A 13229-nucleotide genomic window follows, 5' to 3' on the forward strand; every position below is an offset into this window, starting at 1 on the left:
AGGATGAATGCAAAAAGGGAAGTGGCAGAGAGGTGGGATCATGCATTCGGGTCAAGAATTGTGAAAATCATTGAGAAGGCTAAGTCTGAGACAAGGTACTTGAAGGCAGACTATGCAGGCAACCAGAAATTTGAGATAAGCAACATAGACGGTTTGAGGTGGAGTGTTGACTTGACAGAACATGCATGTGCTTGCAGAAAATGGCAGCTCGCTGGAATACCATGTCCCCATGCAATATCAGGCATGCTTTCAAGGGATATTGGCATATATGAGTACATCGACCCATGGTATAGCAAGGAGACATACCTGAAATGTTACTCCCCAGTGATCCATCCCATGTCAGGGCCTGAACTATGGTCAGAATTGGGAAAGCATCCTCTCACTCAACCTCAGAAGAGAAAACAGGCTGGCAGACCCAAAAAATTGAGGAAGAGGTCATAGGCAGAGCCACCTACAGGCGTGAAGATGGGAAGGACTGGCATGAAGATGACGTGTAAATGCTGTGGAGGGTCTGGACATAACAAAAGAAGATGTAAGGAGGCACTGCCTGGTGAAGATAGTTCACAGCAACAGTCTCAACCAACCACACAAGAAAATACACATATCAGATCAACAAAGGGGAAGAGAAAAGCACATTCAACGCAAACCTCCAAGTCACAGACAAAGAAGTCCAAGCATAGAGGATCGCAATTTTGAACATCATGTGGTTTCTCTTATATAGTTGCCTTTTTGGGGAAATGCTGTGGTTTTTTGTAAACTGAACTGGAAATATATGCTTCCAATGCTATTTATTTTGTAGATGTAACTGGAATTTTTGATGAAATTGTTCAATGTGATGATAATGTTGATGTCGAATATCTTGCATTATGTTTCTGCTTTTCGCCGTTGGTTTCTGAAATTGTATTCGTAAGATCTGATGTGCAGGCGATTATGAAATATATGAGAATGTTTGATACTTCCTATGAACGTATTATCAAACGTTTGGTACCTTTACTGCAATGTTTTTAAAGATTTGGTACTCTGTCTGAAACCATTAGAAAAGGTTTGGTACTGATTCTACGAATCGTTATAAGGTTTGGTACCTATGGTGCACCTTCTTCAGATAAGTTTGAAGTGTAATCTGCTCTTTTAATTTCGCATTTGACATAGAAGCCAGGAAAATATCGTTAAATTTCAAGTCAAAATGTACAACACAAATTTTCCTTTTCTACATATGCATTTTACAACATCTAGCACATGGCTTCATTTCGAAACCCTAAGCTCAAATTTCTGGAACAAAAAACTAAAATCCTACAATCTAACCCTACATACCTAGGAACAAACCCATTTTGCAAACACTCCACGCACAAAGTCGAAGAGCCAGATCTTCCACACATTTGGTCTTGTTGCTTGAAGGGTGTCGATTTCAGCTTCCATTTCCCTCCTAGCTCTTAATAGGCCAGGAATCAGTTCCTTCGATCTCTCACACATCGGAGGGTCACACCACATAAAGAAGGTGCATCCACCCACATCTTGGCTTCGAGGACAAGTGAGAAATCTTCTTCCCGGGTTCAAGTTCGTCCACGAGGTCTTCACTGCACTGGGGAACCACATCTGCATACATTCCCCTCCATCTTCTTGCTAATTCTTTTTACTACCTGTGAGAGAGAAGATAGGTAATATATAGCGATAAAGAAATGGAGGGAAATAAACAGTGAAGTTTTTAGTTGAGGAGGGAAATGTGTGTAATGACCATGTTGCCCTTCACTTATTTGGGGAAAAATCTTGAAATTATCATTAAAGGGGTCAATTGACAGTTTTGGCGGTCAAACAGACGGAAACCGTCATTTTGGACTGGCCCCACACATTTTTTAAAGGTTTGGTATCTCCGGTGACACAAATTAAAGGTTTGGGCAAAGTCTGCTAATAAACGAAAGATTTGGTACCTCGACTGCAATTTTCCCTATAAAGTATAAGAATAATGCAATCTAGCATTAGTGATATTAGATCATCAGTTTAGGTGACCACAATAGATATGTTCAATTAAATAAATAGGTAATTGGCACAAAACGTCCGTACCTTTTAAGTTTATTGTGAAAAACGTTCCTACCTTTTTTGACATTTTCACTCTTACCTTTCTCATTTCTTTGCTATCAACGTTTTTTTCACCAATTTTAAACGTAAAATGATCGATATACCCTCCTATTTAAATAAAATAAAATAAAGAAAAATAAAGAATAAATTACAATCTTACTTCTAAATATTTTAAAAAGTGTAAATGAGTCCAAATAATTATTAAAAGGTCCAATAACACAAAACGTCTTTATGTTTGGCCTATAATGTGCAAAACTTCCCTACGTTTCAAATTGATGAAAAATGGCGTTTTCTACAATGAAACGTGAAAATAGGGATGAAAACGAAAAAAATTAAAATCTAGGAATGTTTTCTACAAAAAGTGTCAAACGTAGGGATTTTTTTGCTACTAGGCCTTATTAAAATATTTTTAAAAAATAAAAAAAAAACTCTCTCTCTCTCTCTTCTCTTGTTCTCCAAATGAGTCAGCTACCTTAAAAACAAAAAAACTCCAGCAAACTACCACCCAAACTTCTGGATTACCATACCATTGAAAAGTCTTCACTTCTCTCTACACATATCACCCAACATCCAACCTTGAAACATTTATGCCAATAAATTTGTTCGGAATTGCAAGCCTTAATACGCAACTAGCGAATGCACTAACAGCATCACCTGTTCCGAAGAGACTCGTGACATTATCCAACACATCGAATTGACTATACTCACTAGGACGGCTCTCTTCATGATCGTAAAATATCAATAGATGCAGCGATATGGAGGTTCGATAGTTTGGGCGATGGTTGATCGGAGTTTTTTACACTTCTAACGTTATAGTTCCATTTGGAGAAAAAGAGAAGGGAGAGAGTGTGATTTTATTTTTAATATTTTAATAACGACTAATAGCAAAAAACATTTATACGTTTGATACTTCTTGTGGAAAACGTTCATACATTTCAATTTTTTTACGTTTTCACCCTTATTTCCATGTTTCATTGCGAAAAACGTCATTTTCACTAATTTGAAACGTAGGGACATTTTACACTCTATAGGCTAAACGTAAGAACACTTTATGCTATTAGACCTTTCAAAAATTATTTGGACTCACTTATACTTTTTAAAACATTTAATAATAAAATTGTATTTTTTTTATTTTTTGTTTTATTTAAATGGGAGGATATATTGATCATTTTATGTTAAAAATTGGTGAAAAGGACGTTGTGCACAAAGAAATGTGGAAGGCAAGGATGAAAATACCAAAAATGAAAGATAGGGACGTTTTCCACAATAAATTTGAAAGGTGTGGACTTTTCGTGCCAATTACCCTTAAATAAATCATGTAACATCACATTTAAAAGTACCGATCATTTAATGACATCAATGATGCTAAATAGTATTACTTAAAATATAATGCTCTATAGAGATGACTGTCATAAGACAAAACTCATTTCCCCATTCCAGTAATAGTCGCTCTCCCAAGAACACCTATTCGCAAAAGATATGCAAACATGCAGTACCGGTAAAGAGAATCCATTGTCCGGAAAGATTAGAGAAATAACTAAATAAAAAACTAGTATCATCCGTCCTCTTTTCAGTCATGAAAACAATCACTCTAAATTTATGTAATTATACTTGGTTTTACAACCCGAAGAACGGGGAAATTTTTTAGGGCCTCCCACGATCCCGAATTACAGATCATCCTCAAATCTTGCATATTAAACATGGACATTACCAGATATCTGAAGGAGGTACTGCAGGCTTCTCTCGATATCACCCTGACGATGAGAACAAAGATTTCTCTCTCCCGGCTCATAAACTAGTCGATTTTGATGTTTCTATATATCCTCCTTACAAACAGATTAGAACCTAAGTAACCAACAGCACCTGAAATGCATAAAAAAGGGGCTGTAAATATACAGTGGGAGAAATGTAGAGAAGAAGTTTTAATCATATAATACATTATCATGATGTATTAGAAAACAGATAAGCCCATCAGCAGGTGGCAAATTCATATATTCACTTTTAAGAATGGAAGGGAAGGCAACAAAATGATTATCTTTAAATAATTAACTGACTGCCATTTACTTACCGCAAAGAATTCCTAATCCAAGACAAAACATTAGGGTATAACCAAAGTAAAAGCTCATCTGGAAGAATCCCGACATCTTTGTCTTCACATAATAGTAATATATAGAGTACAAGTACACATAGATAGCTGTTGATGCTGCCGAGAAGAAAGAAGTCCACTGCCAATGATAATTCTCGGCATTTAGCAGGAAATAGGTTCCGACTATCGTCACGCAGACCGTAACAATAATAAGAATCACGAAAACCAGAAGCATAAAGCCATATACGTAGTAAACCTGTCCATAAGAAGTGAAGAGATGACAAATTAGCTAAACGGCCAAAATGTAAACTTAACACTCTTTTTGTTGGTTTTCCATGAGATAATATCAGTCCGTTCAGACATATAAAAAATGGGTCTCATGCTTGGATAATAATCGAAAAGGGGGACGAGAGGGGCACAAATAAGTTGGAGAGATGCATATGCCAAACAAAAAATAAGCAAACAAATTTATCTTTAACAGCATAAAAGGGTACTCCAGGGACTCCCCTTCATCTAGAATACAACTCATCGAAGATAAATAGTTTGTTCAAAACCTTCACTGCTCCTTGCCTCCTCATCTCACACTCCCAAGACCAAGGCATTCAATAGAGCAGAAAATGAGAATCAGACTGGTGCATCAGCAGACCAAGCCGCTATTTGGCCCCCATTTTCTAAAACTCAATTTTCCTCAAACGCATTTTCAACCACACATTTCACGGGACACACAACTTTTATCAACTTTCAACCGAACATTTCATCAAGTTTCATCAAAATCTACTAAAAATAATTTTCGGCTAAACCAAATGGGACAAAATTTTGTCAGCAGAAATGTGTAGATAGTCACTAATTGCATATGTCTGTTTTAAGCTTTTAGCAGAATTTGCATACTAAGAATACTCGAGGTTCAACCCACAAACAATCTGCTACACAAAGCCACAGCCACTTACATTTGCTTGAACCTAGCTTTACGGGGAATTTAACCCAATCCCAAAACATATATCTCTAAATAGCCCTAATTCCCTGGCATTAGATTATATCAATCTAGAAATTTATAACATGTCATGTTCGATTTAAAGATAGAAAAATTAACCACTAATATAGTTTTCTTTTAAGTCTGCATCAGATACTTCATATTTCAGATAACAAAAAAAATATAGACACATTAATGATTAAGAAAAAAATTAGCATGATAGGTCAACTATATTACCTTGTAATTCCAGAAGGAAGTGAAAACAAAGTACATTTCAATGAATATGCTGCCAAAGGGAAGCAATCCTCCCATCACAGAAACTACAGATGGTGTCAAGTACCACTTCTTCTCAGGAATTGGTCGTGGAATGGTCTTCACTCGGCATGGATTGTTTGGAGCACCACTCCAGTTTCTTCCAACAACCGTACCAAGAAGTGCCAGGGGGAAAGAAATAAAGGCCCAGATGACGAAGACAATCACCATCGTGCCAAAGGGAATGGCTGCTAGAGACCCATAGAATATTGCAATAGTGTTCAGCACGAAACCAATTCCAAAGCACAGAAAAGGAAAAAATGAAGCTGTGAAAATCATTGATTTGATCCAATTTTTGCCTGTGATATGGACAGAAATGTAATTTAGCATAAATTGCAGAACCAAATTTAAACATGAGTAAGCAAAAGTATAATAATGGGCAAACAAAGCATGCCACAAAGCAGGGAAGGTTGGGTACAAATGGCTGCACTTACCACCATGGCGTGAGTACATTCCACCACTGACATAGCCCGAGATGAATGATGTAAAAGCATAACATATAATGAAAGTAGTGACAATTGCACCTCTCCTGGACAATATATATGTAAAAAACCACAAGTTAGCAATCTGAATCAAATACCTAGAATATAAAGTAAACAGAACAGTGATGTCAAAACAAATCCAACTCTGCTAATAAAAAAATATCCTATAGCCTTGCTGAATGCTACTGGTGAAATGTCAACTAAAAAATATATATTGAATAGAAGTGCATGCATACTCTGAAAAAGGGATTGGGGAAAGGAGGGAGGTAGCGAGTATACTTCAAATAACTACAGAGGACTAAGATGACATAATATAGATCACAAGTAAATTAAAATTAAGTTACATTTGGCATACCCGATGTACAACATTCCGACAATTGCAAATAAGACAACAATGAGTACCAGCAAGGCTAGCTGTGCGCCAGTGCCAACAAGAGCAGAGAGTAAAACTAAACCGCGGGGAGTCCTAAATACATCTCCATGAACAAGTTTCCAACCAGACTCTTCATTGACATCTCTTTCCTAAACACGAAGACGTTATATGCTCTTCAACAATGAATAGAAGAAATTATCGAGATTTATTTGATGATAAGATTATTACCAGTGTTTCCAAATCATCATCCTCACGAGCATACTTTGCATAATCATTTCGCAGAGTTCGCATCAATATCATTGATACCAGACCGGTAAGGAATATAACCATCATGAAGGAATTGAAAATAGAGAACCAGTGTATCTACAAGATCCAGAAAATAAGTCTCAGTCTTGTGCCCAAAATATAGAGCATTTGTAACCGTAAAAGGCACTTGTACTCCTTCCAAAATTGACAAATTTGAGCTCATTTGAGCAAAAGGATATAAATGAGCAGAAAATTAGTCATGGCATATTAACTAAGGTTCTATGAACTGACAAATCTTTTACTAACAAAAAAATTCCCGCCTTAACATTTTCTATTAAGTTGAAGAAACTGGTAGTGAAATCATTATGCTGAAAAAGCATCAACATCTGAATGTCAATTTTTACCTGATGTTCAAAAAATGGGTAGTCCAGGTAAACATCAAAACGACGAGCGAAAGAAGTTTTTGTCGGAATCCATTTCACCGAGTAAGTCATGTCCACTGTTTTTCCAACTTCCAATGGTTTTGCACCCCCTTGAGTAAGATTGACATGAATGATCTACAAGAAAAAGAAATTTATCGACAACAGAACAGAAAGATCTGCACTAAAACATTACATATAAACAGGCACACACTTGATCTTTGTTGTAATTCACAGTTATACTCTTATGTGTGTAGAGCACATGCTTATTATCATTATTCTTGTCAGAGTGCAGCTCACCCACAAAACCTGCAAAAACAATATATGTTAATTAAAAAATTGGGTCGAATGATGAGAAAACTTTTTTGAAACATAGGTGATAAAAGGAAAGGGTGTTCAAGGCATACCCCATAAAGGTAGATCATCTGAATTTATAGACGGCAGACCAGCAAAACATACAAAAAAATAAATAAAAGAAAGTATATGTAAGATTACCAATATAAAATGGAACTCATAAAATATATATTAATACTAATAAGTTCTGAAAGACAATGGAAGGAATTAAAACACATGACTGGCTCCTAGCTTACACGTATGTACATACACATACACAGAGACACACACACATATGAGAGCAACCACTGATGAATGAGTTTATTCTTCTTCTTAAGCTAAATCCAAGTCCTAAAACAGTGAAGAAAGAAAAAAAATTAGACATCAGCTAACCCACCAATGAATCTTAATCATCAATAATCCTAGAGTACACGTATATCATTTATATATTACAAAAAACAAACCTCTACATCATTTTGAGAAATTTCATTTTTCTCCCTAATGATGACTGATGAACTGACGAGAGTCAAGAGATAAAGCCTCCTGACACCACATAATTGGAGCAAAGGCAGTGTAAAAATGTAATACGTAAATCCCAAAATTTTGCACAATCTCATCTAATAATATTCAATATAAGCCATGATGGAAAAAAATAAATTGACCTTAAATAAATCCCAAATCATGCAGTTTCCACTTTTCAGTATATATTAGTTGTCAAAATAAAATTAAAAATGTCCTAGCACAAAACTGGGACTCTCCACATACACAATAAAATTAAAATAAAAAGCTTGACAATTAACTTAAAGTTAAGTTGCCCCCGGAGTTTTAAAAAAGTGACAGCACTAGTGATATACAAAAAAATAGTGCTAGTCATGATATCATGGTTTACAAATCAGTTAGTTGAGGATGGTAGCATGTCTATTAAACAGAACTTTGTTCTATAAAACTAATTTAATGGCATAGTTCGATTGTAATAAAAACAAATTTTATACATTATCATAAGTCGATACAAAAATGAGTAACTTACCAATGAAAAATTCAAACCAATAACTATTCTCAATAGCATCCTTGAATTGTTTGACCTTTGCTTCATCAAGTTCGAGCTCACAAATAGTGGTTTTGTCCACCGGTTCTGCCAAAAGGCAAAGGAAAAATGTCATCATATGACAACATAAAAATGAATATATTCAAGAGAGATCCACGTGTACATACTTCGGAATTTTATGTCAATCAAGCTATCAATGAGCTCATTTCCACCCAATACCTCACCAAGACCACCCCATTTGTGAGCAGCATTACCCGATGGGCGACAAAATGGAAGGCTATAATAATTGTAAGTTTCTTGTGGATTATTGTATGGCCCTACTTTATTCACCCAAAGGGTGACAGGATCATCTGGTTGATACTGCAGGGGAAAGAAAAAAGGCATTGGAGAAAGCAATTGCAGCTCGCAGAGTATACATGAATTTCAATTTGCTCAAGAACACTACAAGAAATCAATGTTTAAAAGCAATCGAAAAACGAGGTGAGGCATAGCCCCGAGGCATTATGTATCAAGACAAACCATTAAAATTATTCAAGCAAACATAAGAATAATAATATAGTCGTAATAAATTATAAATCAGATTGAAAATTTATAATTAATAACTTAACAAAACTAATTATCTAACTTGCAAACAATTATAAAATAGATTGATAAAATACCAAATAATAAGAGCCCATATTATTATTAGAAGGAAAAACAACCTACAATTTTCCAAAATCATTGGTGAAGTCGACGGTCCTAACTCATTACTGAAAACCCAACTTATAGCATGAGATTTGCCTTCATCTTATATGTTGCAAATTTCAATTGCACGCAGCCAATGTGGGAAATGCTAACACTCCCCCTTGGAATCAAGGCTTGAGCCACTAGGCATCTCTACACATGGATAGAGAGATAGACCTAAGCCTGGGCGCGGTTTGCTTTGGATCGGTTTCGACTCCAACCCAAAGCCGAAACCAAAACCAAAACCAAATTAATTGGTTTGGGCAAATTTCAAACCAAGCCAAACCACCCCACTCCAGTTCTTAAACCGAATCGGCGTGGTTAATCGGTTTAGACTTTTAGTTCAAATTAAAAAATTTTAAAAGAAATTGTCCAAGTTTTAGGCGCACTTAAATTACAAGAACTAAAATAATCAAATAATTTTATATTATAAAAACTATTGATTAACAAATAAAATCAAGTTAAGAGAGACAAATCAACAGAAAACTTAAAAATTTTATTTTTTTATGTTTATGTAGTCTGACTGCTTGAACATGGGAAAAAATGCTAAGTATAATATGATAAATTTGTGAAAGAAAATTTTCAGTGCTATTACTTATCGACAACATCATAGATTAGAGGGAATTGAGATACAGTTATAAGATTAGAGTTTATCTTTTTATTTTTATTTTTCTTAAATTAAAAAAAAAAAAGTGAATACATAAGTGAATTGAGTTGGTTCGATTAACCAATGGTTTGAGACTACAAGTCATGACTAAATCGATCCACCATGGTTTTGTTTAAAAGAAAATCAAACCAAACCAATTACATATGTCAAACCAACCTGAGTTGGTTCGATTTGATTGGTTTGGTTTTTGCCCAGCCTAGACTTGACACATCCTTGATATATACTCACTCTAATACCATGATGGAATTCATGAGTCTAAAAAGCAAGCTGTCAACCAACTTACAATGTGAGGTTTGCCCCACCTTATAAATTTCACATCTCCATTGTAATCAGGTGATATGAAACATGCTAACAATCATTACTACTAATAGAATGTCTAACAGAATTGTCAACACATTCGATTTCTCTGCCTTCATATGTCACTATTAGTCTCCAATCATTCTTTGTCATCATCCTCAGCTAACAATGGTGCGTTACTATTTCCTCTCCCATATAAAGGCAGAAAAATTGTAAAATGTTCGAATCTATAAAAAATAGTCCCAAAAAGTTGAAACCAATAATAAAAATCAGAAAAAGGCAAAATATACAAGTGCACAACTCGACTTCCCTTAGGCTTATCTTGAAGGCATATGCCTTGACAAATAGCTTGTAAGAGTTGAGGCGTTCAATTAAAATCTCACTTAAGTTGGAACTCAAGGCCTAAGCCTTTTTAAAACAATGCAAGAAAAAAAGCATTAAACTGCATAGTTTACCGTGTTGAAAAGGAAATATTTGTTAAAAACAAGAGTTTCTCATTTTTTTCCCAAAGTTACAAACGTAAGTTTTCAGAGAGCACTTCTTTCGAAGGGTATGAATATTGCTGAGAAAACAGATGGCAGCCTGTAAGTTTCATTATTCATTTTTAACCTCCTCTTTTGCTGCCTAATAATCAGAGGAATACCAACATAACTTAAAGATGCCTTCAAACGCAAGCCATCAGTTTGTTTAACTAACAAATACGTTCCAAAAAGTTCTGAAATCACAAGAATTAGCGATTCGAGATATATATGCATCCATTCCAGGTGATTAGCTGAACTATGCACATTATGATGCGATAAGAACCTCAAAATTAGAGATATATAACAATCAATTGTAGTCATAATATGACTTCCCGTCAAAAGAACCATATTCACAATAGCAGCAAATAATATCCTTAACAAAAACATTAGTCGCAGCCCTCAGTCACTCAGATGCAAAAGTAAACAGAAAAACCATACAATTTAAAGATCTTTATTAAACAGATCTGATCAATCGGAGCACAAATCAGAACCAGTTTAACCATTTTAAACAAAAGCTTTAGATACTATAAACAGAAGACAGCTAAAATTCGGGTGTTTTCTGATGAAACGGATCGAGCGAGTGAAAGAATTTAGTATACCTTGTGATCGGACTCGGAGGCGAACGCCAGAGAGAGGAGGGAGAAGGAGGCGAGTAAAAGAAAGGAGAGTCGAACGGTGGACCGCATCGGAACGGCAATCGGCGAAGATATCCGAGTCCGATATAGAAAACCGGTCGGGTTGACTGAGAACTAGAGGGCGGTGAACTGCTGGCCGGGATTATAGTTTTAGGTGATTTTTTTATTTAAATTTGGGATAATTGCAGCAGAGGCCCCAAACCTTTGAAACACTGATAGACTTTCCCCAAACCTTTGATTTGTTGCAACTGTCACTCCCAATATCTTCAAACGTTGCAGGTGAGACCCCAATAGATGGAAAATATCCAATTTACCGTTAGTTAAACAAAAAATTGAGTTTGACCAGATTGTTAATATTTTTATAAAGGGCAAACTAGTAACTTTCTATTTATCAAATTAAATAATTGCATTAATTAAATTAAAAAACCCAAAAAAATGGAAAAAGCAAAAACTGTATCTTCTTCTTCTTCCTCCCATCCCTTCCCCAACCTACCCGCCCCACCATTAAAGTAATGCCCATCAATACCAAACGAGATTCTGTGTCCAATATCGGGTGCTTTAATGGTGGATCATGTTATAGTATCCTCCAGCCAGACTTTTGAATGGAATTGTGTTCATGCTTGCATTTCACTCTCCTTTAAATCCAAATTGGCAAATGGTTCCAACCCCGATTTCTCCACCATCATACCCAATCTTGCCCTTAAGTCTACTATCTTCAATTGGTGCCAGTCCCATCTCATCGACAAACCTAAACCCATTGATTTCTACTCAGCCGAAAAACCGTCAGTACATTAATTCACCACAATAGTGCAGAGGTTGGCACTGAGTTGACTCAAACACCAAGACAGTTGTCGGTAACTGCTTTGGAAGAATTCGTGACGCCCAGAAATAGGTTCTCCACTCTCTTGCCGCTGAAAACTCGACCCGCTTGTTATTCATCTCCTCTTCCTCAAATATGGAAAGCTTAAATTCTCACTCACTGGAAGATGAAGAATTCATTGTGAAACTGAGAAGTTGTGAAGTTTCTAAACAAAAAGAGGCTTTAATTTCACCTCACAAATTGATGTTCTGAGGGGAGGATTCCTTAAGGGTCAAGACCACGCAGCCCGTGCACTCTTCAGTTTATCCCTCAATGATGGACACATGACCCGCCGTTAAAGCCTCTTATTCTTCCCAAAAACCACTCACAATATTCTCAGAAGAGCAAGCAATGTGAGTCTTTTCCCTTTTCGTTAGGGTGGGGCTAGGTAGTTTGGGAAAGGGATGGGAGAAGGAAGAAGAAGATACTGGTTTTCCCTTTTCCATTTTTTTGTGTTTTTTAATTTAATTAATGTAATTATTTAATTTAGTAAATAGAAAGTTACTAGTTTGCCCTTTATAAAAATATTAATAATGTGGTCAAACTCAATTGTTTGGTCAACTAACGGTAAATTGGATATTTTTCATCTATTGGGGCCTCATCCGCAACATCTGAAAAGGTTGGGGTGACGATTGCAACAAATCAAAGGTTTAAAAAAGTCTGCTAATGTGTGAAAGGTTTGGGGCCTTTGCAGCAATTATCCCTTTAAATTTGGTTTGCCCATGGAAGACTTTGCATTGAGTCCACTTATATGTGTGCACCAAAAAAATCTTAAAATCAAATAAATCAAATCGAGGCGATCGGATTTAAGTCAATTTGAATTAAAAAATCGATTTGGTTTAGTTAATTTTATTTTAACCATTAAAAAGTTGAATCAGATTGATTGTGGCTGTTCAATTAATTGATCCAACCCATTAATACATTTTTTTTATTTTTTTTTATTTTAAAGATCATATTTTTAAAATTAAAAAATAAAATAATAAAAACATAAATATAATTTTTTCTCAAATAATTTGTTTACCGTTTTCGCTTTTTCTACCAAAACTCCAAGTTCCAAAAGAAAGGAAAAAAAAAATAAGGGGAAGAATTGTTTATTGTAACTCCAAATTTAGATTATAATAAAATTGTTTGTTGGTAACTATTATCAGATGTACGGGATGATTTTGACAAAAAAATCAATCCTTTACC

At 35.5% G+C, this 13229-nt stretch overlaps 1 protein-coding gene across 1 annotated transcript; it reads right to left on the reverse strand.

Moving 5' to 3' along the window:
* Positions 1-3485: 3485 nt before the first annotated feature.
* On the reverse strand, positions 3486-11330 carry LOC111409833 (transmembrane 9 superfamily member 1). The gene is made up of 12 exons (XM_023039914.1): positions 11147-11330; positions 8507-8699; positions 8322-8426; positions 7369-7386; positions 7176-7270; positions 6947-7099; positions 6525-6659; positions 6279-6445; positions 5876-5970; positions 5367-5740; positions 4142-4415; positions 3486-3936 (listed from the first exon to the last, which is right to left on the reverse strand). Exons 1-12 carry the CDS (start codon positions 11231-11233, stop codon positions 3869-3871), a joined length of 1764 nt encoding a protein of 587 aa, XP_022895682.1. The 5' UTR covers positions 11234-11330; the 3' UTR covers positions 3486-3868.
* Positions 11331-13229: the final 1899 nt, after the last annotated feature.

The sequence above is a fragment of the Olea europaea genome, chromosome 15 (assembly GCF_002742605.1).
Source record: "Olea europaea var. sylvestris chromosome 15, O_europaea_v1, whole genome shotgun sequence".
Lineage (NCBI taxonomy): Eukaryota > Viridiplantae > Streptophyta > Magnoliopsida > Lamiales > Oleaceae > Olea > Olea europaea.